Source organism: Lacerta agilis, chromosome 4 (assembly GCF_009819535.1).
Source record: "Lacerta agilis isolate rLacAgi1 chromosome 4, rLacAgi1.pri, whole genome shotgun sequence".
NCBI classification, from domain to species: Eukaryota; Metazoa; Chordata; class Lepidosauria; order Squamata; family Lacertidae; genus Lacerta; species Lacerta agilis.
The window spans coordinates 4,489,337-4,514,616 of record NC_046315.1 but is presented as its reverse complement, the minus strand read 5'-3'; the positions used below and the strand labels follow the sequence as shown (position 1 = coordinate 4,514,616).

Sequence of the window (25,280 nt, the reverse complement as noted above, 5' to 3'; positions counted from 1 at the left end):
TTCAAAGGGATTAAAAAACAACAACAAATCTGCAGGTTGCTGCAGATATTAGAACTGAACTTCAGACTGGAAAAATGAGAAAGTGAGAACTGAAATTGCCGTTCATGCATTCCTTTCAGAGAAGGGAGAAGCAGGCATTCCCAGTAGTGGCGCCCTCCCTTCAGATGTCAAGGAGATAAAGAATTACACAACTTTTAGAAGACATCTGAAGGCAGCTCTGTATCAGAAGGTTTTTTTTTAAATGTTTGATCTTTTTATGTCTTTAGATATGCTGGGCAGGGGTGTAGCAAGCCACGCGCTGCCCGGAGTGGCGGGGGCGGTGCAGAGGCACCCCCCTGGGGGAGGGTCACGACGCATGTGGATGCCGCTGAAAGGGGGGAAAGGGGAAGCTTCCCCTTTCCCCCCTTTCCGCGGCTTTTTTTTCAGCTCTGCTTCCCCTTTCCCCATTCCTGCAGCTTTTTTTCCAGGGGGGGCGGGCCAGCGAGGAGGGGGTGTCATGCCAGCGACAAGCGTGACGCCCCCTCCTTGCTGGCCCGCCCCTCGCGCCGAAAAATAGCTGCTGGAAGGGGGGAAAGGCGACAAGCCCCCGTTTGGGGCCCGCGGGGCGGGGTGGGGGGGCCGGCCAAAGTGTCACCCCCCTCCCCTGGAACATGGGGCAGACCACCCCCCCTTGCTATGCCCCGATGCTGGGGAAAACCAGCCAGATGGGCAGGGTTCAACAACAACAACAACACGCCTGCTTGGGTGCTCATGTGAGCGGACCTCCTCAACTCTCATAGTCCTCCCTTCACCATACTGCCTCTCCCCAACTCTCTGCCTCTTCTCTATGTTATAGCAGTTTAATCATGAAACTTAAAGCAACATTAGTGTGCTCTCTTTTATACAGATATAAATGGATTTCAATTGAAATTGCCTTGGACAAGTAATACTCAACATACATAACAAAACAACAGTGATCTTAGTCTCGGCACTGATGGTTGATGTGCAGGAACAAACAAACAGACAAATAAATGAAGCAACCAGAAGACACTGTAACAGGTAAGGTACAGAAACAGCAACCTGGAAGCCCAAAGGAATAAATTTGTTCATTTTTAAGCTGAAGGCCAAAAGTGTTTGGGTATTATACCAGTCCATAATGGGCAATGAAGATCTGTGGGGAGCACTGCTCGCTGCTGTCACAAAACAAATTAAACAAACAGAAACCAAGTAACTGAGCATGAAGTTTTGGATTTTTGGTTCAACTTAGAAGGGTTCTAAGGCTGCTTACTTGAGATTGCAGGAAACCTACCCCTTTTCTCTCCATTCTCTGGAACAGTTAATTACTGCCATTTCTTTTTTCTCTCCATCATCTTCATTTCCTAGATCTCACTATCTCTCTGTCCTTGCATGATCCAAACCCAGGCTAATTGCATTTGAGCCTTCCCCTGGTCTGTCTATGCCCCCATTTAGCCTTGCCACATCACTAACATGTTCTGTGTAACTTATACAGCAACCAACAGACTCTCCATCTCTGTCTGCCTCTCTCTCTAGTACACTGGTAACTCTAGATGCGAACGGGATCTGTTCTGGAGCCACGTTCGCATCCTGAGCAGTCCGCATCCCGAGCGCTGTGTTTGTGCATGTGCGTGGCGCAATTTGGCGGTTCGCGCATGCGCAGACACGTCAAATGACGCCACGCGCATGCGCAGGAGCGCCGCATTGCGTCACGCACATGCACAGACACTCACTAATTAAGTGAGTGCAGCAACCTCTGTGGTGTGCAACAAACTCTGGAGCAAATAGCCCAAAGATTCATGCCTACATGGGGAAACATGGGTGCCTGTGTAATGTGTGAACCAAGACATGTGTAGGCTTCATAACTTGGGTAAGCAGAGCGGAGTAGGGCTTCTAATGGGCAAATAAACACAAGCTTACTTTTGACGAACTCTTTCAGAGTGTAGTCTTTCAGTTCTTTTTGTTTACTTTTTTCGGGTAGTAAGTCGTTGTTTTGAGGTTCTGAAGGCAACTCTTCCTAGAAATGGGCAAGTGACATTGCATTAGACGTAAACACAAGGCTATGAAGTCAGTGTGGTATAGTGGTCAGAGGGTCAGGCTAGAACCCGGGAGAGCAGCTTTCAAATCCCCGCTTGGCCATAAAGCTCACAGGTGGCCTTGGACCAGCTACCGCCTCTCAGCCTAAACACAGGGCCTTTGTGGGGATGAAATGAGGAGGGGAATAAACCACGTATGCCACCTTGAGCTCCTTGGAGAAAACAGGAGGTGGGGAGGGATATACCGGTAAATGCAATAAATAAAGAAACAGTAATATTCCTGGGAAACCTCTGGATCGGTCCACCAAAGCAAGAATCCCGCACAAAAGACCTGGAGTCCTTTGGTCTCTCCATAGTTCACTTTGTCAATCTCTCTCCCAAACTCAGATGAACTCAACCTCACTTTTTATTCCTCCCCCCCCCCTTCAGTCAGAATTGCATCCTACTGCTGTTTCCTTTTTTGCTACGCCTCCTTTGCCACACAACCCCAACCCACTGTTTCCGCAGAGCGATGCAACCCCACTGCACACTTGGTCAGGGGCGTAGCAAGGTAAATTGGCACCCGGGGGCAAAAAAAATTATGTCAACCCCCCCCCCCCGGCATTGGAAGGTCAGGTGGTACCCGGTGCAGAAAATTTCTTGTCAACCCTCCATTGATTTCCCCCCCCCTCGCAAAAATGCTTTTACGTTATTTCATATTTTCTTACAAAGGAATAATAACAAGTAATAACAACAATAATAAAACTTTTATTTATATCCCACCCTCCCCGGCCAAAGTCGGGCTCAGGGTGGCTAGCATCAGATACATAACATTGGTATAAAATCAAACAATAATTAAATTACCTCCTAAAAACACCTCAAAATCAAATTAAAGTCTAATTAGATGGCTTTCCACAGGGTTAGGGTTGGGAACAACAGTAAGTGTTCTCTGAACTGAAATTTCAGCCTTCGTGACATAGGAAAACAGCCAAGTGAACAGCTATTTTGGTGGAGGAGGATCAAGATATTAACCGATATGCATGAAATTTCATATATAGCTATATAATCCCTAGTATAGTAAGATAAGACCTTCGGAGCAGGCATTAAAAAAAAATTCAAAAGAAAAATTGTTCCATGATAATTTGTCACCCCCTCCGTTATGGAACATGGGGCGGACCGCCCCCCTCGCCCCCCCTTGCTACGCCCCTGCACTTGGTATTTTATCAGTTTCCATTATAGGCTTTGGCTGGCCCTTTTAATCTGATAGTTTAGTAGCTGGCTGATTCAAATCATTGTCTACTGGATAAGCTAACTGCACTCTGCTTCAGTCTGATCCAAACCCACCCACAGATTCCCATAGACATTTTCAGCAGGGATATAACACACGCGCGCGCGCACACACACACACACGTGCACACAGAGTCAGCTCACAGCTTCCATCCATTTAACCTGTACAATTTCAGCTTTATGCATTGGACCCCAAAAAAGATATATTTTTTGGGGGGGGGTGGGGCATCCAGGGAAAAAAGTCAGCAATACCACCCACCATTGTACTTGCCTTGGGATCCAGGAGTACCCACCCCCAAGCTACGAATCTGCTCCTTCAGAGGGAGGGTAACCCCAACAAGAGCAGACAACCTCCCATCCATCCAGTCTAAGGAACTGCCCCCTAATAATAACTCAGTCTTATCTGGATTGAGCTTCAGTTTGTTGGCTTTCATCCAGTCCATTACTGAGGCAAGATAACAGTCATAGAATCATAGAATCATAGAGTTGGAAGAGACCACAAGGGCCATCCAGTCCAACCCCCTGCCAAGCAGGAAACACCATCAAAGCATTCCTGACAGATGGCTGTCAAGCCTCTGCTTAAAGACCTCCAAAGAAGGAGACTCCACCACACTCCTTGGCAGCAAATTCCACTGTCGAACAGCTCTTACTGTCAGGAAGTTCTTCCTAATGTTTAGGTGGAATCTTCTTTCTTGTAGTTTGAATCCATTGCCCCGTGTCCGCTTCTCTGGAGCAGCAGAAAACAACCTTTCACCCTCCTCTATATGACATCCTTTTATATATTTGAACATGGCTATCACATCACCCCTTAACCTTCTCTTCTCCAGGCTAAACAAACCCAGCTCCCTAAGCCGTTCCTCATAAGGCATCGTTTCCAGGCCTTGGACCAGTCCAGCACATCCACTGCCCCACCTGTAGATGTATTTTAATATTTGTTGGAAGCCACCCGGAGTGGCTTGGGGGACCTAGCCAGGTGAGTGGGGTACAAATAATAATAATAATAATAATAATAATAATAATAATAATAATAGAGAGGTACAGCTGTTGTGTCACCAGCATATTGCTGACAACGTACTCCAAAACTCTGGATGACCCCACCTAGTGGTTTCATGTAGATGTTAAACCTGCTAGGGGATAAAGTTGAGCCCTGAAGCACTTAACACTCAAGACTCCGTGGAGCTGAAGAGCACTCCCCAAGCATCACCCTCTGGAAGCAACCATCCAAGTAGGACTGGAACCACAAAGCAGTGCCGCCGCCACCCCAACTCAAGACAGCTACTCCAGAAGGATATCATGGTTGGTGGTATCAAAAGTTGCTGAGAGGTCAAGGAGAATTAACAGGGACACATTCCCCATGTCTCCCTCCCAACAGTGGTCATCGTATAGAATGACCAAAGCAGTTTCTGTGCTAAAACTGGGCCTAAACCCCAATTGAAATGGATCTAGAAAATCAGTTTCCTCCAAGAACACCCTGGTTCATAACCACCTGCTTAATAACCTGGCCCAAGAAAGGGAGATTGAAATCTGAAGACTCAGTGAGGTCACTGACACAAAACATCCTTTTATCACTCTGCGGCTTTTGTAATCTTGTTCTCCTCAAATCCGCTATTTTGCCAAGGAAAAGGCTAGAAGAGAGTTTTTGCCCTTTTCTTTGTTAAGGCTGTTGGATCTCCTCTGTGGACTTTGTTACAATGGACGGCCCCCTGTCCCTGAGATTCCCTAGGGGCAAATCAATTTGACTCTGTGCAAATAGCATGGCGTAAAATCAAATGGATGCAGCAAAGTCAGCACTCCACTTAAAGGCAGAAAAGCTCCATTTAAATATCTTTCTGTGGAGGGGTTAATGCCCGCTTTGTCTTTCTGGTGAAGTGACATTTAGCTAGCCTGGCTCTCAGCTTCATGGCACTTAGTAGCTGAATGCTGAATCTGGCTGGTACAAGTACAGTTGGTTTACTGTGAGAGCTAAAACACTCATTACATAGAAGTTTCTGTATACAGACTTACGAATTACTCGACATACGAATTTTTTGACTTACGAATGAAAAAAGTGCCCGCACGCCTACGAATTTTTCGACATCCGAAGGACATCTGTTGGCGGTTTTAGATGCGGTTTACTCGACTTACAATTTTTAACGAATTTTTCGTTTCCAATGCATTCCTATGGGGAAATTGCTTTTTTCGACTTATGAATTTTTCAACCTACGAATGTGCATTCAGAACGGATTAAATTCGTAAGTCGAGGTACCACTGTATGTATAAACCCTCACAATGGCTTGTTCTGGGAAGCAGCATCAGGAGGAAGAGACTTAGAGAAGAAGCAGGTAAGAATGCTTAACCCGACTTCCGGCGGCAACGCCATTGCGGAGCGGTCGTGGGTTGCCTCGGCTGCGAGGCGACCCAGTCCGTCCCGGGGGTTGGAGCCCCGCTACCGCAAAGCGGGGCTCCGATGGGGTGCGGGAAGAGCGTCCCGCACCCTGGGCTCCCCGGCTATGCCCACTGTGGCTCCGTACCCTTCCCTCGCTCCCCCTGTAAAGGGGGAGTGGGGGTGAAGGGAAAACGCAGCCGGGCTTCAGGGGACATGCCCCAACCGGGACGTGGAGCGGCGGTTGCCCCTGCGATGAGCGTTAATGTTCTACCTGTCAAAGTTTGAGCGAAAGAATCCCGGTGTCGTGAGTATTGGATTTGATTTGTTTTTGCGCTTTGATGATGACCTGGGAGACACTTGGAAAGGGAGCCTGCCTCTTTCCCCTCAGGGGATAGAAAATAACTAGCTTAAGAGACTGCTGTTACTGCGATGGCTACAAAGTATTTAAAATTCGACAAGTGAGACTTTTGGATTTCCCTTCGGGGAATAAACTGGTGGACAGTATCTCTTTTTAAAATTTTCTGGTTCTTGCGCCCTGGATTCAGGGAAAATGGCCGTGAAGGACTTTGACTGAATGGAAAGTTACTGGTTTAAGATGGAGAAGTCTGAGAACCGAAACTGCAATTTGACACCTATGCCCGCTTCTGCCATGCTTGGCTTTGTTTTTAACTTGGCTACGAACTGTGAAATGACCCATGAAGAAAGGATTATTTTACTGAGACTGGAACTGCTCAACCGAAAATTGGAAATATTGAACTGTCATATGTCAGAAAAGTTATATCCCACAGAGGAGACTGTACAGGAAATGGCTGTATTGGAGAAGAACCTTGGCATTGAACTGAAGGGGCTGATTGAACAACAGGATGAAAAGATATGGCGACTCCGGAGTAATGGATCGTCCTTTGGGGGTGGCAGACCCAGGACGGAGAAAATTATTATATCTAACTCCCGAGGTGAGAGCTTGGGAGTGAAGGTGAGAACTTTATGTTTATGTTTAGAAATAAAAGAAGAATGTGATGATGAACCGGAGAGGCTGGGAGAAAAGGTGCGCACCCTGACGTTCTATGCAAGGATTACTGTGGACTCAGTCTGGATCTGTGGACATGTAAAGAAAAAGGACACTTTGAGGAGCAGCTCTGGAGCAGGACGACCAAAGAAAATGGACAGAAGGGGGATAGGGTGAACAGTATTAAGGTATAAAGGAAAAGGGATGTATTATGATAACCTGAAACTGGTGTGTCAAGACTTTAAGTTTTAGAGAAAGAAAAGAGGTATTTTAAATTTCTATTATTAACAGCAGTTATAGTTAATGAAGATACTTGTTACGATTTATGTTGAAAATAAGTGGATAAGAACTAGAATCTTGTGAGGAATTAACATGAAGCTATAACATGATTTGATTTATGTTAAGTTAAGAATGGGAAAATATTGTTTATTATGAAACAAGATTTGTTAGAAAGAAGCTTTAGATTTTAACTTTTAGATTTTTGATTTTTTAAGATTATGATGGCATAAGATGTTATTAAAGTAATAATTGGGATTGGAACCGAAGGCGAAAAGGCAGGGGAAGTCTGTACCAAGATTCGACCAAGAAAATTTTTTTTTTTACAGCATAAGAAGAAGAATTATTGGTGTTTGTGTATTTGTTTACTTTCAGCTGGTGTTGGGTTAATGTGGGTGTTGTATTTGTTTGTTGTTTGTTGTAAAACCAATAAATTCTTATATATATTAAAAAAAAAGAATGCTTAACCCACTCTCCACCTGCTGTCTCTCTCCTGAAATCACTTCTTTCCTCTACTGCTGCTTACCCCAACCCCTACTATATGGTTACCAGACGTCCCCATTTCCCAGAGACAGTCCCCGGATTTACAAATCTGTCCCTGGACAAAATCTGTCCCTGGATTTCATTTAATGTCCCCAGATTTATATTTTCAGTGTTGGGAGTGTTTGGAACAGGTAGGTTAGTTTCGGGAGGGTGATCATTTTGATCATGGCTGTTTTGTCTGAGAGAGTGGAATTCATGTTGTTCCATCTCTTTAGGTCTTTGTTTATTTGTTGCCACAGGGGCTTGTAGTTGTGTATAATTTATTTAGGTTTCTGGTTATTTCTACCCCTAGATATCTGAACTTGGTGTGACAGAGTTTTATCTTGGTGACATTAGTGAGTTCTCTTTGGATGTGAGGAGGGGTGTTGAAGCACATGGCTTCTGATTTTGCAAAATTTACTTGTAGGCCTGACACCGTTGCAAATGTTTTGAGTTCTCTGATTAAGGAGGTTGCTGTGTTTAAGGGGTCTGGTGTTGTGACCATTAGGTCATCTGCAAAGAGCCCTAATTTATAGGTCCTGCTTTTTATTTCCATTCCCTTTATGTCTGTGGCTGCTCGGATTCGGATTGCTAGGGGTTCCAGAGCCAGGATAAATAGGAAGGGAGACAGTGGGCATCCTTGTTTTGTGCCTCTTTGGTTGCTATGGTATTAGAGTCCATACTGCTAGTCCTGCATTTTGCTGAGGCTTGGGAGTAGATTTGTTTGAGGGTTTGTAAGAAGTTGGGACCAAATTTCATGCTAATTAGTACTGCTAATAGGTATTTCCACTCTAAGCAGTCAAAAGCTTTGAGGATGTCTAGGGACTTAATTGTCAGTGGGAGTTTAGTTGCCTTGCTGTGTTCAATTAGATTCAGTGGTTTCCTGATGGGGTCTGTAATATTGCGACCAGTGTCAAATCCAGTCTGGTCTGGGGCTATTAACTTGGATAAGAAGATTTTTAGGCAGTTGGCCAAGATTGATGTGAATATCTTGTAGTCTTGGTTTATTAATTTATGAATCTACTTTGAGGCTGTCCTTTCAAAGGTTTTGGGATGGAGACTATTTTGGAGCGGGTCCGGGTTTTGGGGGTGGGCCTCCCCTTTCATGATGTCATTAAATAGGCGTGTCATGTAGGGCATCAGGGGTTCTTTGAATTTCTTATAGAATTCTGCTGTGAAGCCGTCTGGGCCTGGGGCTTTGTGTGGTTCCAAGTTTTTGAGGACCGTGTCTATTTCCTCTGGGGTGATAGGACTGTCCATGAATTTCTGTTCCTCATTGGTTAAGGTAGGCATGGTCAGTCCTGCTAGGAATTCTCTGGTGGGTTATGGGAGGTGTATAGGTTGGAGTAGAATTCTGCAAATTCTGGGGTTATTTCTTTGGGGGAGAATGTCATGTTGCCATCTTTTGGTGATGCAGTGTATTCTTGCTTTGAGTGCTTTTTCCCTACATCTATTTGCTAATAGTCTGGAGTTTTTTCCCTCCATATTCATAGTAGCGCTGTTTAGAGTATAAAATGTTGATCATTGTTTTGTTGATTTCTAGGGAGTCTATTTCTCTTCATTTTTGTTCAATGAGTTGAAGGAGTTTTTTTAGATCCTGTTTGTTTGTAGCGTGATGAATATTTTAAGTGTTGTAGATTTATTAGTAGGGAATGAATGTTGTGTGATTGGTTCAATGGCACAAGTCACATCATGTGGGGACTTACGGCAAGGCAAAATGGCGAGCGCCACGGCAGCGAACAGTTCCTGAAGCCAGCCAGAGCCAACTGTGCTACCAAGCTGGCTCTGGGCTGCTGAAACTGCCGCTGCCACTGCTGAGAGGGAACCACTGACCCCCCCCCTACCCAAATCAAGCCGGGTGCGAGAGATCCTGGTCACCCGTCCGACAGCCCAGCGGCAGGCACTCCGGGGCCACGAAAACCCTGCAGCCGATGCAGGGAGAAGGAGGAGGAGAGAAGGAGAAGGAAGAGAGAGAAAGAGGAAGGAGGAAAAAGAGGGGAGTCCCGACCTTGCCGCACTGCTGCTACCACCACTAAGGAGGAGAGGTAGGAGAGAACTGGGAAGGCAAGGACATGTGGCAGAGCCCAGGCCTGACCCAAGCCTACTCCATGGTGGCTAGCGCCCCAAGAGAGCAAGCCGGGGTCCAGAGGAAGGCTGTGCAACAGAGGAGACCACAGAAGAGATTACTTCTTCTTTTTTTAAAAATAACTTTTTTTAAAAAAATAACTCCCCTCCCCCTTTTTAAAGTGTCTCTGGATTCTTGGGGGGGGGGGAATCTGGTATTCTTACCCTACAAGGGCTTGTGAGGGTAAACATGTCTGGAATGCAGTTGGGGAAAGCAGTTGCATCAGAAAACCAGAAGGAGAGGGAAGGATTAAGCATCTGTCTCCCCCCCTACCACTGCCTCAGCTTCAGTTTGACACTCTCCTCACGAGGAGGAAACCATGACTGTCACACAGGACATTCTTTTGGGGCTTCTGGCATTGTGATGAAACTTTGCAGGCCACTTGGGCTGGGGCTTCTACCGAGAAATGCAGGTGGAGCGGAGGCAGGAAAAAAGCAATTATCCTGCTTGGGAAGCGGCCAGGACAACAAAAGTTATCACTGCTGCTCTTACAGCGCAGGCCAAGGGATTGTTAGCAATCAGGCACGACCAGGGTGTCAGCTTTATGTCTCACTGGAAAAGAGCAATTCATTTCAAAACGCTGCCTCTCCTCCATGCTTTTTGCAGCAAACTGTTTGCCAGCGGTCACTCCGCAGAGCTCACAAAAGCAAGCATTTCCGCCTCTGCAGAAGATTGTGTTTGCCTGATCTGATCTTTTGGAGAAACTGCTCATAATCAAGGGGGAAGCAACTTAGCAAACAAATGAGACTTCCCCTTCACAGCCCGTCTTCACCTTCTCTAAGAATGCCTCTGGATCAGATATATATCCATGACTCATCACCTTTCTTTCTTTGATTCAGTGTTCTACTTCCTGGTGTTCTCTCACCAGGGCTGGCCCTGAAAAAAAGGTAAAGGTAAAGGGACCCCTGACAGTTAAGTCCAGTCGCAGACGACTCTGGGGTTGCAGTGCTCATCTTGCTTTACAGGCCGAGGGAGCCGGCGTTTGTCCACAGACAGTTTTTCTGGGTCATGTGGCTAGCATGACTAAGCCACTTCTGGCAAAATCAGAGCAGCGCACGGAAACGCCGTTTACTTTCCCGTCACAGCAGTACCTGTTTATCTACCTGCACTTTTTGGGCGTGCTTTCAAACTGCTAGGTTGGCAGGAGCTGGGACCGAGCAATGGGAGCTCACCCCGTGATGGGGATTCGAACCGCTGGCCTTCTGATCGGCAAGCCCAAGAGGCTCAGTGGTTTAGACCGCAGTGCCACCCACGTCCCTAGAGCTGGCCCTACCAATAGCCAAAGTGGGGTGGTCACCTCAGGTGGCAGATTCTGAAGGCCAAGGAGTGAACAGAACTGATGTGCCTGCTCTGTGCTCCCTAAGCTAGTCTGCTGCCCTCAAGTGCAGAGGAGGAGACTGTCTATTTGCCTGTGATGAAGTAATATTCAATGACCGGTCTTCTGTATGTGGTTTGTGGAGGCACCATTTTCTTCTCCACTCTAAGGAGCAAAAAGGTTTGGGCCTTCCTTGTCTCTCACACAGGACACAAAGATAGAAACTCAGCCATCCTTCTGCCACATGGCAAGTACACTTTGTCGCGAGACTCGCGCCTGCTTCCACCTTCACGACTTGAATTTTGATGGTGTACCTACTCATGAATGGTTTGTCTGGGCTTCCTGTTTCCTGTGTGCCAGGGGATGGACGCCTCCGTCCCAAGAACCAAGAATGTTCCTGAGCATTCACTGCCACATTGGGCCTGTTCAGCTAGACATGACAGCTGTAAACCCAAGATGGAGAGAACACAAGTAAACAGAGCAAAACACCCTGATGTGTTCCACCCCATATCTAACTTTGCCCTTTCTCCAAGGTACTCAGATGGCATACACGGGGTTTCCCTCTCTCTTTATGTCCACAACCCTGTGGGATAGAAAGGTTAGACTAAGACAGGCCCTGGCCCTAGAGCACAAAGGTTGTTTTACAGGAGGGCACGAATCTGGATTCAGATCTCTCTGGTCCAAGCCCAGCACCCTACCCACTAAGTCGTAGTGGCTCATGTGCCAGTGTTTTGAATTGCCCCACTTTGCATTTCAAGAGGAAAGAGATTGTGCCTTGAGAATAGCTATTCTCAAGTGTGTCCTTACCTCTCTAGGCAGCTCTTTTGGAAAGAAGAAATAAGGTATTGAAGCGATGGCGACCACACTGGCGGAAATTATGAAACCAAGCCACCAGGCTCCAACCCATCGTGGATCTTTGTTATTAATGTGAATGTCCGCTGAAACACAAAGTACATGGAAGAGCTCAAAGATATTCTGGTGCTTTGGTGGCTGATAGCACAACTCTCAGAGGCCTCAACAGCTGCCTACCCCTTTACTCACTCACAAAGATGCTGACTCAGAACATTTCTTAACTCACCTGCAGAAACTTTATCGATGTCAACAAAATAGCGCAACGTAGCTGCCCCCACTATGAATGCTAATGCAGGACCCATTGTGGTTGCAGCAAAGAGGATTCCTGTAAAAAAGAAAACAGAACTTCTGCTCAAGTAGCAAGCCCACTAAGCATCTTTCAAAAATTGTCCCAAGTTTATTTAACATTTACTGTATATACCGCCCTGATTGTGATAAAATCTTTAAGCAGTTTATCCTTGAAGCGGGGTTGGAATAATGAGGTGGATTCACACAACTCTCCATTCCTTTCGCACGGAAAACCAGCTCTTTGGTGCTCATTCGGAGCAAACATCCATCTGGGGAAAACTCGAATTGCCATTTGCTCTAACTGACTGCTGAAAAGTGGTTTTCCCCAGGGAAAAACAGCAGGACAAGAGGATTAGTGGATAAGCCTCTTGTTTGTTGTCCATCCAGACAATCGTTTTTGGGAACTACTGCTTTATCTCTTCTTTTCTTGGCTCAGGGCCCTCCTTCGTGCATTGCAGGTCACAACTCAAGACAAGATGCCTATATGGTATAAGGCACTAGCCTGGGCAGCTAGCCTTTGTTTCTAGCATCTTACCTATATAGAGAGGGGAGTTGTTCTTACTGGCAAAATCATCAATGTATGAGATGCCAAAGGGCTGGATGGGGACCCCGCCAATCCCCAGCAGGGTCTGCCCAAGTAAGAGCAGCATCACAACCACTTCGGTTTCTTTCTTTTTGGATTCAGTGCATACTTCTGTCTCATTCCGGCTTGGGAGGCATATGTCTGAAGTGGTAGTTGCCGAACCTGTAGAGGCAAAAGGAGATGCTATCAAGCTGTCACACTTCTTCACCCATCTATTGTTTTACTGCTGGGTGAAACTCCATTTGGAACTGGGCACAGCAAACAGAGCTATTGAGCAGCAGCAACAACACAAAGCTTGTTTCTGTTCTCTTACCCTTCCCTACCCAGCCTCTATATGGAAGGATGCTACAGCAGCACACCGTCGTGCTAGGAGGAGCATTCTGATAGGTGGCTTATGACCAGGTTACTTCAGAAACTGCCAAGTCTTTGAGACTGGCCCTGAAGGCCCTGCACTGATGGACCTTTGGGTCTCAAAATCAGCGACACCTTGTGCCGGCACCAAAATTCTGCCTAGAGCTGTGTCTCATTCAGCTGCAGTCTCCACATCCAGTTCTGGTACAGCAGGCTTGTTGAAGGTTTGGTGGAGGCAGTGATGGCCACCAACTTGGAGGACTTGAAAAGAGGGTTAGACAGATTCATGGAGGAGGGAGGGTGACTACTAGCCCTTATGGCTGTGCTCTGCCTCCACCAGTTGCTTGGAAATGATAGGAGGGGAGAGGGCTCTTGTGTTTGAATCCTGGTTGCGGGTTTCCCACAATGGGCATCTGGGTGGCCGCTGTGAGAACAGGGTGCTGGACTAGATGGGCCACTGACCTGATCCAGCAGATTCTTCTCATGTTCTTATGAATCATGGACCGGGAGAGAAGGGAAAACCCACTCTCATCACTGTCTCATGCTATTCGTTTAATGGAATGTGCAGTGAGACCCTCATTATTGCCCCCCCCCCCAATCAGACTAGCTGATATTGGCAATAGAGTCTAACGTAGCTTCCTGTATTGCTTTGGAAGAAAATTTATTGTCAAAATGTTTTTTTGAGTGTTTTTTAATGTATTAGTTTATTGGTAACAATGAATTTAAGTTTATGTTGTACAGCTGTAAGTACTGTAAGTATAATCTATACTAATAAAGTGCAAGTGTCTCTGTTTTTTTTTTTATAAGAATTTATTGGCATTTTTCTATAACAAACATATACCCACACCCACACCTACAATTAAACAAATGCAAAACAAATAAAACAAATACAAACAATGTCAAGCTTTCTTATTGCATCTTTCTAGAGAAAAAAAAAAAAAAAAAAATTTCTAGTTCCATGTCTTGACTTTCGACTTCCCCTGCCTTTTCACCTTCGAGTTTGTATCCTTAATCTATTTTATAACCATTTCTCCTACAAAAAAAAACCTTAGCTTCAATTATATCACTACATTCAATTATATCTTAAACATTTACTAAAAATGCATCATCATAATAATACCTCACCATTTAATCTTCTAAATCCATGAACTTAATCCACTTAAATTCACTTTGCTCACACTCCACCTCATAGATCTTCGTAAATCATTCGCATCTAATCTATCTCTTCTATCCTTAAGGTTGCTGCTAGTAACGTAAAAACTTGAAATATCTCCTTTCATATTCAAATAAAAAATATAACAAAGTATTGTTGACAGTATTCACCCTCCGATTTCAATTTACCATATCAGGCTACTTAAAGTTTTACTTCATACTTCACCCCACACCCCCTCTGTCCATTATTCTTCTCCTGATGGCATCGGCACTGAACTTCCATATCTCTTCCCTCTCCAAGTGTCCACAGATCCAGGCACAGTCCAAACCTCTCCTTGCCGCGAGTTCAGAGGTGTTCCTCACATCATCTCTCAGCTTCTTCGGTTCTTTGTAACATTCCTTTTCTTCTTGTAGATACCTTAATTCTCTGTCCCTGGCCCCCGAGCTCACACCTCGGGGACTGGATATACGAAATCTTAACGTCGCCTTGGGGCTGCCACCCCCAAAAGGCGAATTTCTTCTCCGAAGTAGCTCATTCATTTCACTCCATCTTTGCATCCATCCTCTCAGCTCTTTGGCAAGGCTTTCTTCCAAAGTGTCAAAAGTTTTGTTTGCCTCCTCTGTGGGCAATTGGTTCCATTTCAGACCCCCACACAAGGCTTTGACTTTTCTATAAAGCAGTTCCACCTTCAAGGCAGTAAGTCTCTGTTCGTCCGTTAATCCAGAGTTCAGTGCCAGTTCAAGGACGAAGCCCAGCATACTGGCAGAGGGGGAGGAAGCGGGTGTCAAGTTACTACTCCCCTCTTTGTTCGTCGCCATTTTCCTGAACTGGAGCGCAAATACCGCAACTTTAAAAGGAGATATTTTCCTCTAGTTAACTTCCCAAAAGAAAAGTTTGCCAGTCTCCTGTGTCAATTTTAAATACATTGTAACCAGTTCTGTAGCAGCAATCACTCAAATTGGTTAGATTCTTGAGCTCGAAGGGAGGGAGGGCAGGCTGCCATTCTCCTTCCCCCCGGATCGTTCCAAAAACACAATTTCCAATCGAATTCTTTACTCACGACCACCGGGTTCTTTTAGCTCCATTCTTCACAGGTAGAACTTGGACGCTCACCGCGGGCTCTGTCGCCGCATTTGCATCCCGGTTGGGGCATGTCCCCGAAGCCCGGCTCCGTTTGCCCTTCACCCCCACTCCCCCTTTACAGGGGGGGCAAGGGAAGGGTTCAGAGCCTCCGCGGGCGCAGCCGGGGAGCCCAGGGTGCGGGACGCTCTTCCCGCACCCCAACCGGAGCCGCGCGCTGCGGTAGCGCGGCTCCTAACCCCCGGGATGGACAAGGCGCTTCGGACCCGAAGCAGCCTTCGACCACCCGGCGATGGCGTCGCCGCCGGAAGTCCTAAAGTGCAAGTGTCTCTGCGTCCAGTCCCTGTGTCCGTGGGATTGCGCTACTGCGCATGTGCCCCACGGACAGCCGTTGGGACTTGGAACGGGCGGCCGGGCGAAACTGTTGAAGTGTCGGGTGCGCGCTCGCGTGGACGTACTTCTAAGCGGCAGCGGCTGTTACAAGTGGCGGCGGGCGAGCAGTCTGTTTTTTAAAATGTTTCACCACATATGTTCTAGCGCCTGTTAATTTAACAGGTTTAAAGCACTAGTAAAACATAATTCAAAAACCAATTAAAAAATTTAAAAAATGAAATTGGGTGTGTGTCAATGTCCAACTCTTGGCTTGATCATCTGTGGTTTTCTAATGCAAAATGAAAGTGGGAATCAATAGTTTCCCCCTCAATTCCAAATGTGAACCTCCATACTGAAAAGCTACCCAAGGAGATATGCGTAGAGACTGTGAGGAGATATGATAGCCATCTTCAAATATCTCAAGGGCTCTCTTATGGATGACGGAACAAGCTTGTTTTCTCCTGCTCTGAAGAATAGGACTCGAACCAATGGCTTCAAGTTACAAGAAAGGAGATTCCAACAAAACATCAGGAAGAACTATCTGACAAAATAAAATAAAATAAAATAATTCCTTCCAGTAGCACCTTAGAGACCAACTAAGTTTGTTCTGGGTAGAAGCTTTTGAGTGCATGCACACTTCTTCAGATCCAAAAGCTTATACCCAGAATGAACTTAGTTGGTCTCTAAGGTGCTACTGGACAATTTTTTTAATTTATTTCGACTGTGTCAGACCAACACGGCTAGCTACCTCAACTATCTGACAGTAAGAGCTGTTCGACAAGAGAATGGTCTCCCTCGGGAGGTGGTGATTTTCAGCAGAGGTTGGATGGCCATCTGTCAGGGATGCTTTAGTTGAGGTTCCTGCATTGCAGGGGGTTGGACTAGATGACCCTTGGGGGTCCCTTCCAACTCTACGTTTCTATGATTCTATGAATCAACAGTTTCCCCAGTTCCAACTGTGAACCTCTGTGGTGAAAACGTCCCCAAGGAGATCATACATAGAAAGTCCTTACCAGTAATGGAGCGATCATATTCGTAGGGTCCCGAGATAAAGTGAGGAAGCGACATGACCAGGCCAGCCATGGAGACGAGGACGGCCCCATAGCCAATGAATCGGGGCCTGTGGACTCTGCAGCCCATGTAACTCACAAAGATGATCAGCAGCGTGTTTCCCACCTGGGTAGTGAAATGAGAGGTTGAGAGGCCTCTTAGGGCGCTGGGGAAGCCACATCCTTATGGAAGGGAAGATGCACAAGCAGAAAAGGCGGTACCTCGTTGAAGGAGACCACCATGCCGGCCATCTGGCTGGACAGTCCAAAGCGCTTCTCGATTGTGGAAATGGAGCTCTTCACAAGGCCAGACGTCATCAGCTGAGAGAGCTGCAGAAAACCCTGGCAAACAACAAAGAGCTGCGGAAGGAGAGAAAAAGAATGAACAAAAATCAAAATGGAACCTGAGGCTGTTCTGCCGCACTGGGAGTAACGAGTTCTGTCTCGCTCCCTACTAGATAGTCTGTGCAGGGCACACAGCAGCTGCTTTCCAACCCACCTGCCAAGTCTCTGCCTCCTTTCCCTTCCCTGTCACAGATACCTGTGGTCCCAAACCCCAGTTCTAACTATCAGGTTTTGTGATGTATCTATGTACCGTATTTTTTGCTCCATAAGACGCACTTTTCCCCTCCTAAAAAGTAATGGGAAATGTCTGTGCGTCTTATGGAGCGAATGCATGGTCCCTGGAGCCAAATTGCCCAGGGGGGAAAGGCAGATCCTGCTTTTTCTGTTTTAGAAAGAGCTAAAGGCTAACAAAAGGGAAAGAGAGCGTTGAAAGGAACCCGCTCAACAGCTGATTGCAGGAAATCAGGGAGGGAGATAAGGGAGTTAGCTCCCTTCCTGCCCCACCCAGGCCCCTTGCACAGTAGCTCCTTTGGGAGGGCTGAGGATCCTGGGAAATTGAGTTTTTCAGCCATTTGGGGCTTTCTGTTACTTTTCCTCTTGCTTTCTATTACTTGCTGGTGCTTACTGGTTTGCTTTCTTCTTGCTTCCTATTACCTACTGGTGCTTACTGGTTTGTACTGGTTTGCTTTCCTCTTGCTTTCTATTACTTGCTGGTGCTTACTGGTCTGTACTGGTTTGTACTGGTGCTTACTGGTCTGTACTGGTTCGCTTTCCTCTTGCTTCCTATTACTTGCTGGTGCGTACTGGTTTGTACTGGTGCTTACTGGTCTGTACTGGTTTGTACTGGTGCTTACTGGTTTGTAAGCAATGCTTTTCCCCCTTTACAAAAGCTGCACAAAACCTCAAAAAGCAGGGCTTTTCCCTTTGCAAAAAAGCTGCAAAACTTTGAGCTGATTCTAAAAAAAGGGGGGGGGGGGTTTAGAGGAGGATAACCAGAAAAATATTTTTTCCCTGTTTCCTGCTCTAAAAACGAGGTGCGCCCTATGGTCCAGTGCATCCTATGGAGTGAAAAATACGGTATGTGCAGAGTTAAAACTGTGGGATAACCAGTCTCAAATAACCAACATGCTTAAGTATAATTAATGCATGGTGGGGTTAATACTGTGAGCTGTCCTGCCTGGCTTAGCTATTTCCACTCCCCTCACCTTGGCATGAAATAATGAATCAAGCCTTTGTTCCATAGAAGCTCAATGTGTGAGGAGGTCTGAGCTAGTTGCTGCAGCTCAGACTGCATGGTTCTTAGAAGCCACTCCTGAGTTCCTGTGCCAATAATTTAGGAACTTTCACCACTTTGGAAATATGCCAAGTTTTACTGCCTGTGCAACTTTTTCTGAATGCTGTATGGAAAAGCACAAGAATATGACCTTCGGGGAGTTTGTAAGTAAACCATTTTTAACTTACCAAAGGTGTGGCCTTTTTCTGTGCTCAGGGAAAAGGGAAGTTTTGGAACTCACAGGGACATATTTTAAAGGTCTTCCCTCCTACATTTCCACACTTTATTTTGCTGCATGTTTTGTGATTTAAAATCTCTGTTTGGGTTCTCTGACCAAAGAGTACTTTTATTTCTGCACTGCAGGGGGGTTGGGCTAGTTGACCTCTTGCAGTCTATTCCAACTCTACAATTCTACGACTAATATGGCTCTTAGTCTGAGGCAAAATAGAGGGATTGGGAGCTCAAGGGAAGAGTAGGGTTTGTTTGTTTTTGCCAGTAACAGTATGTGCAAATGCACAAAAAGCAGACTGCTTGTGAGCAATAATTCCCTGATGGTGACTGAGTCAGCAGGCTGGGATGTGAGATAGCAGCCAGCAGTTGCTCTGCCCAAGAGCAGGATCCTTGCCCTGTATTTCCAGTTACAGGTGGGTAGCCGTGTTGGTCTGCCATAGTCAAAACAAAATCGAAAATTCTTTCCAGTAGCACCTTAGAGACCAACTGAGTTTGTTCCTGGTATGAGCTTTCGTGTGCATGGTATCTGAAGAAGTGTGCATGCACACGAAAGCTCATACCAGGAACAAACTCAGTTGGTCTCTAAGGTGCTACTGGAAAGAATTTTCGATTTTGTCTTGCCCTATATGCCATACAAACCTCTACTATCATTATAATCAATGGAAATGGTGCCAGACTGAAACATCCCTGAACATATGGGGAAACAATATCTGGGATACAGCAATGTCTGTATCCCAGACACAAGGAGGGCAATTAAAGGCAAAACAAATAGAGACACCTTCCAAGAAACGTGGACCCTTCTTTAACCATATTAATGACCAAAATCAAGACCTTCTTATACCAAACTCTGAATAGTCTCAGTGGAGAGGTGATGTGGTAATATGTTTGAATGTTGAATGTGCAAGTGTGTGTTTAGAGACAATGGATAAAATGAACACCATTAGCTGTACCACTGGATAAGTGTTTAATGGTTACTGTATTTGTTTAAAAACCTATAAAATTGTTTTAAAAGAAAATGGTGGCCATGTTTAACCCATTCCTTATCTCAGTGAGTTCATTCCTCACTCGCTGCACATGGCACAAAATGTGGAAAGTTTGGAATACCAAGTGGAAACTAATTATAATCACTGCAAACTGGATAACATTTTCTCCACAGTTCGCCCCCACACCCCAGTTTAAAGAAAAGGGGAAGCGGGGAGCCAACCCCAGGGTGTTTTACATTTTTACACATGCAACGAACATCTATTTTTAAAGTCCACTATCTTGGAAGCAACAGCTTCTTCCAACCTGCTTGGAATGTTTTTGCTCACAAAGGCAAAGATAAGAGTTTCCTGGGGTTGCAGCCAGCTTGCCGGAACAGCCAAGCTTCCTCTGGGTCAGGTGGGCAGATGGCTTTGAAGTGCCTGGAAGCAAGTTCTGGATTCGAGTGCAAGAGAGGCACTGAAGGTCAAGTGAGCCAGCAGGTAACAGATGTGCTCTGAGAACTCAGGCACAAAAAGGCCACAGCATGAGCTGCTTAGTTTCATTTTGAGCTGTTCTGGAAGTTTGAGAAGAAACTTAAAACATGTCAAGTTGCCTTATGCTGCATTGGACTGATGTTTTGCCTAGCCTTTCCCCAAGCTGGTGCCCTCCAGATGTTCTGTCCTTACAACTCCCATCATCCCCAGTCAGCCTGGCTGTGCTTCCATCAGTCATAGCACCGTGCAGATGTGCCGGTTGGGGTTGACAGATGTAGTGCAAAACCTCTGGAGGGCACCTGCTTGGGGAAGGCCGACTAAACCCAATATTGCTTCCTCTGACTGAAAGCAGCTTTCCAGGGGCCCCAGCAGGAATCCTTTCCAGCCCTGCCTCCTGAAATCCTTTCAAGCCTGCAATTCTGGGGACTGATCACCAAACCAGTCATGAAGTTAAATGTGCTGTTTGAAATTGTGTGCATCGTTTAATAATGTTTTTAAAAACACAAAACTATAACTAGCAGGCATCCTACAGGAGAGGGGGGTTAACCTTGCCCTGGCATGCTATGGTTCTAATGTAAATCACATTATTGTTATTATTATTTTAAAAAATAAATTAAATTAAATTTTACATAATGTATTTCCATTTAAACATATCAATCACCATTATATTTAGGATTCTCAGAATCCCTTGACTTCCCTTTGCCCCTTTCTGGTTTCCATTGTCCATCCCTTTTTATTCAGCTTATCCTTTCTAAAAACTTTGGCAGGATTAGAATAATACTTGTAAAAGAGTATCACCCCTTCAAAGCTGCCATTTGGAAGCACCCAGTGGCAGAAAGGAAACTGAACTTCAGTGTACTTTTCTTCCTTGGAGCTCTAGTAGGGATTAATCTGGCTCCTGGTACTTACTTTGATAGTGAAAAATGAGCCTGCATGAGATAGTCGTTTGAAGAGACCACTGCTCCTTTCGTCTGGCATTGTTTAAATGTGTGCTCTGTGTCTCTGCAAAAGAGAAATCAGGCTGTTAAACGTCCTACCTAAGTTTCTCCACCTGGTTTAGCACAGCATGACATTGTTCAGAGGGATACTGTAGGCATCAACAGGGCTCATGGGCAATTATAACAAACATATCTGTCAATAAGAATGAGCCCATTAATTGCTGGGGGTTATGGGGTGATTTACAAAGCCATGTTCCTCAGTAAGAAACTTGTTGGCGAGATCAAGCCAGACCATTCTTTGACTCTTCCTTCATCCTTCCAGGAGTGTTGAACTTTGGAGGTGGGGATGGATAGACAAATGAACAGGAACCATTTTGAATGGAAAAACAGTTATTAGGGGAAGAGTACACCCACGTAGGTGGCGGTGTGGGTTAAACCACAGAGCCTAGGGCTTGCTGATCAGAAGGTCGGCGGTTTGAATCCCCGTGACGGGGTGAACTCCCGTTGCTCGGTCCCTGCTCCTGCCCACCTAGCAGTTCGAAAGCATATCAAGTGCAAGTAGATAAATAGGTACCGCTCCAGCAGGAAGGTAAACAGCGTTTCCATGTGCTGCTCTGGTTCACCAGAAGCGGCTTTGTCATGCTGGCCACATGACCCGGAAGCTGTACGCCGGCTCCCTTGGCCAGTGTAATGCGAGATGAGCGCCGCAACCCCAGAGACGTCCACGACTGGACCTAACGGTCAGGGGTCCCTTTACCTTTACCTCCAGCAAACCTGGCATGAGATTGGCCAAACTGTGGGAGGCAGTGGAGGATAGGGGTGCCTGGCGTGCTCTGGTCCATGGGGTCGGACACGACTGAACGACTGAACAACAGCAACAACAGCAGCAGCAAACCTTTGTTTCCAGGCTGAAAGGCATATATTTCCCAAGTGGCTTTTAAGGGCTCACCCACACTTTTCCTTGTCCCGCTGGGAATACTCACCGTTTACTGCTGAATCAGAAAATAAAATAAAATAATGAATTAGTTTTTCTGCAGATTGATGTTTGTTCCAATTCAGCAGTATACAGTGGGTTTTCCCTGGGAAAGTGGCAAAACCACTCAGAGACGTATCTAGAAAGCAAAGGAGAAATGGAAGACCTCTCTTTGCCCCTAAGCACACCAAATTCCACCCTGCAGAGAGAACCTGGAAAGAGACAAATCACCTTCCTATAAAAGCATTCGGCAACAGAGTACTTGAGTCTCAATAGTTTCTATCCATTACCATTGAGTAATAGCTCTAGTACTGGAACCGCCTTGCCACTGGGTGCCAAATCCTGGGGAACATGAGTAAGGAAACTGCTGTTGTGCTCATGACCTGCTTGCAGAGTTGCTATAGGTATCTGGTTTGTGACGATGAAAGACGTGCCTGGAGTGGGTGGAGACTAGTCTTACACTTGTCCAAGAGACATTGAAGCCTCACAGATCCCTGAGCAACTGGCTCTCACCGCATCTCTCAGGCTTCAGGGATGAATTACAGACCCTCCAAGTGTCCCAATTTTCCAGGGACAATCCCGGCTTTATAGAAGCCATCCTGGTTTCTGATTGGATCCCAAAATGTCCCACTTTTCCTTGGAAGGGACATCTCTATTTTTATCGGAGAAATGTTGGAGGGTGTGGAATTAAATGAGGACAGAGGAATTTGTCCCAGCACTTGTGGGTCAGGCCACACACCCCACACACCCAGTTGGGGAACGACAGTGGCAATTTCCTCATCCACCAATACAGACACACGTGGGTTACGGTGTCATGGAAAAATCAATGCTATTGCTAATCACACTTGCAAGAACGCTAAAGCCCATAAAGCATGCTGTTGTGTTTCTATAAGGACATCATCCGAAGCACTAATGTGAATGTGGAAGGAGGAATATTTGATATATTATACTTCATTATTTCTCTATAATTCTCTTTGCCCCCTAAGAATTAGGGAAATTGAGAGGCTAATGCAATTTGATCACATTTCTGCTGTCAGGCTTGATCTTGTCAAGACAAGCAGAGCTGGATTAAACCATGATGCTTCTGTAACTCTTAGGAGAGAGAAAATGAGCGCAAGGCATCAATCCAAGAACACACGCTGTATGGCATCAGCTGACACTCCTGAATAGCGAGCTGTGGCTCTTTCAAACCTATTCAATTATAGGAGAAATCCAGAAGAGGGACTGAAATGGAAATGGCTTTAACTGCCGTATTTTTCACTCCATAGGACGCACCAGACCATAGGGCACACCTCATTTTTAGAGGAGGAAACAAGGAAAAAATAATTTTCTGGTTTTCCTCCTCTAAAAGCCCTGGTTTTTTTTGAAGATCAGCTCAAAGTTTTGCAGCTTTTTTGCAAAGGGAAAAGCCCTGTTGTTTTGAGGATCAGCTCAGATTTGTGAAGCTTTTTGCAAAGTGGGAAAAGCAAAGCTTCTTTTGCAAAGGGGGGAAAGCAAAGAGGAAAAGCCCCGTTTTTATGGGGTTCAACTCACATTTCTACAGCTTCTTAAGGAAAGGGAGCCTTTTCTACAGTTTCCAGACAGATAATATAATCAGCCAGTCACATGTCGCTGGGGAAACAAACAACCTCCCTCTGCAGCACATTCAACAATGGAGGCCTGGGCAAGAGGGCGGGGCTGAAAGGAAGACGGGGACTCTTCTCTCTCTCCCGATCTCTTGCTGATCAGCTGCTGAGCGGGGTCCTTTCAACACCCCCTTTTCTCTTTTGGCCCCTGGGCAATTCAGCTCCAGGGACCACCATTCGCTCCATAAGACGCACAGATATTTTCCCTTACTTTTCAGGAGGGAAAAGGTGCATCTTATGGAGCGAAAAATACGGTAATCACTCCCCTTCCCCACAAACTACTGCCTGCAGTCATACAAGCCTATGAAGCTGCCCTATTACACCAAGTCAGTCCATCAGCCTTCTTTTAATGCTATTCACTAAATTTGCATCCCCTCTTTTCTACCAAAAGCTGAAAGCAGCATATGTAGTTCTTCTCACCTGACAACAAGCATGTGAGGTGGGTTGGTCTAAGACTACCCTAAAGTCACCTATGAACTTCATGACTGAGTGGGAATTTGAACCCAGGCCTACCCAGTTCCAGCCCAACACCTTAACCACTACACAATGCTATGTTCTCACTTGGAGTGCTTTGTACAGTTCTGGCTACTGCACCCCACAATGGATAACAAAGAGGCTGAGTCGACCTAGCACAATGTTGACTAGCCTTGTCACCATTCAGTCACCAGAGTTTAAAAAAATGACAGACCTTTTCTCTGACAGTTGGTCTGCATAATAAAAAATAAAAAATAAAAAAATCCTTCCAGTAGCACTTGAGAGACCAACTAAGTTTGATCTTGGTGTGCATGCACACGAAAGCTCATACCAAGAATAAACTTAGTTGGTCTCTAAGGTGCTACTGGAAGGATTTTTTTATTTTTTATTTTGTTTTGACTATGGCAGACCAACACGGCTACCTACCTGTAGTAGGTCTGCATGTATATACAGTACATACTTTGCCACTGGGAGAAAGTTCCCCAAGGACTGCCCTGCAGTGTCAAAACAGCAAGCAACTCCGACTTGTTAATGTAATTAAATTGACTGTGCAAGTATCAACAAATTACTCACATGAAGCTAATTAAAAAGGGAGAGAATGTTCACATTGAAGCTTAATTACCTAGATGTTTGTACATAAATCGCTTTGCAACGCTCAGATGGCAAATGCTCTACACAGCACTGCAAATTTATCTTGCCTGTAATTTCTGGCTTCTCCTCAAGAACTGAACATAAATCTTGAGAGATTGTTCAGATCCTTTCAAAGAAGCAAGAACCGTAGCTTCGCTCTGAGGGCAGCATCCCACTGTCCCCTTTCCTGCAGCAACTGCATGACAACAGCTCAGCTATAATGGCAGAGAGGAAGTAGGAGCTGGGCTGTCTATTCCTATAAAGCTTTGAAGGATTTGTTGAGCAAAATAATGCCTTCTTCTTCATAGGTTTGCTATCCCACCGTGTTCTTCACTGGCAGCCTTGCTCCATATCCCACTGCCATCCAAAGACCAGTTTCCTGGGAATCAGGAAAGGACATTTTCAGCCACATCACCCAGATTGTGGAAGTCACTTGGTCCCTTCCCTGTTGGATTTTCACTGTTTTGTAAAGCATCCCTAGTAGATGGCTCCATAGCCTACATCAACACATGCAGTTTTGCAGACAGCCCACCACCATCTCCTTAGGTCACTGGGTTCCACTGTCAGACTGCTTTTGCCATCAAGAGCTTTCTCCTAATGTTCAACTGAAATCTCTCCTCCCATAACTTAGTCTTACACCCTCTGGACAACAGAAAACAACTCTTTGCCCTCTTCTATGCAACAGCCCACCTAGCAGTTCA

General features: G+C 45.7%; 1 protein-coding gene across 1 annotated transcript in view; it reads right to left on the bottom strand.

The window, feature by feature from the left end:
* Window positions 1–20,938, bottom strand: part of SLCO2B1 (solute carrier organic anion transporter family member 2B1) — a 37,698-nt gene extending 16,760 nt beyond the window's left edge. The window contains exons 1-7 of the mRNA XM_033145923.1: window positions 20,849–20,938; window positions 16,856–16,993; window positions 16,598–16,760; window positions 12,581–12,790; window positions 11,984–12,082; window positions 11,713–11,843; window positions 1,915–2,011 (exon numbers count right to left, since the gene is read on the bottom strand). Of these exons, the coding sequence (XP_033001814.1) occupies window positions 1,915–2,011; window positions 11,713–11,843; window positions 11,984–12,082; window positions 12,581–12,790; window positions 16,598–16,760; window positions 16,856–16,993; window positions 20,849–20,917 (907 nt within the window). The 5' untranslated portion in view covers window positions 20,918–20,938. The remainder of the gene's footprint in view (window positions 1–1,914; window positions 2,012–11,712; window positions 11,844–11,983; window positions 12,083–12,580; window positions 12,791–16,597; window positions 16,761–16,855; window positions 16,994–20,848) is intronic.
* Window positions 20,939–25,280: the final 4,342 nt, after the last annotated feature.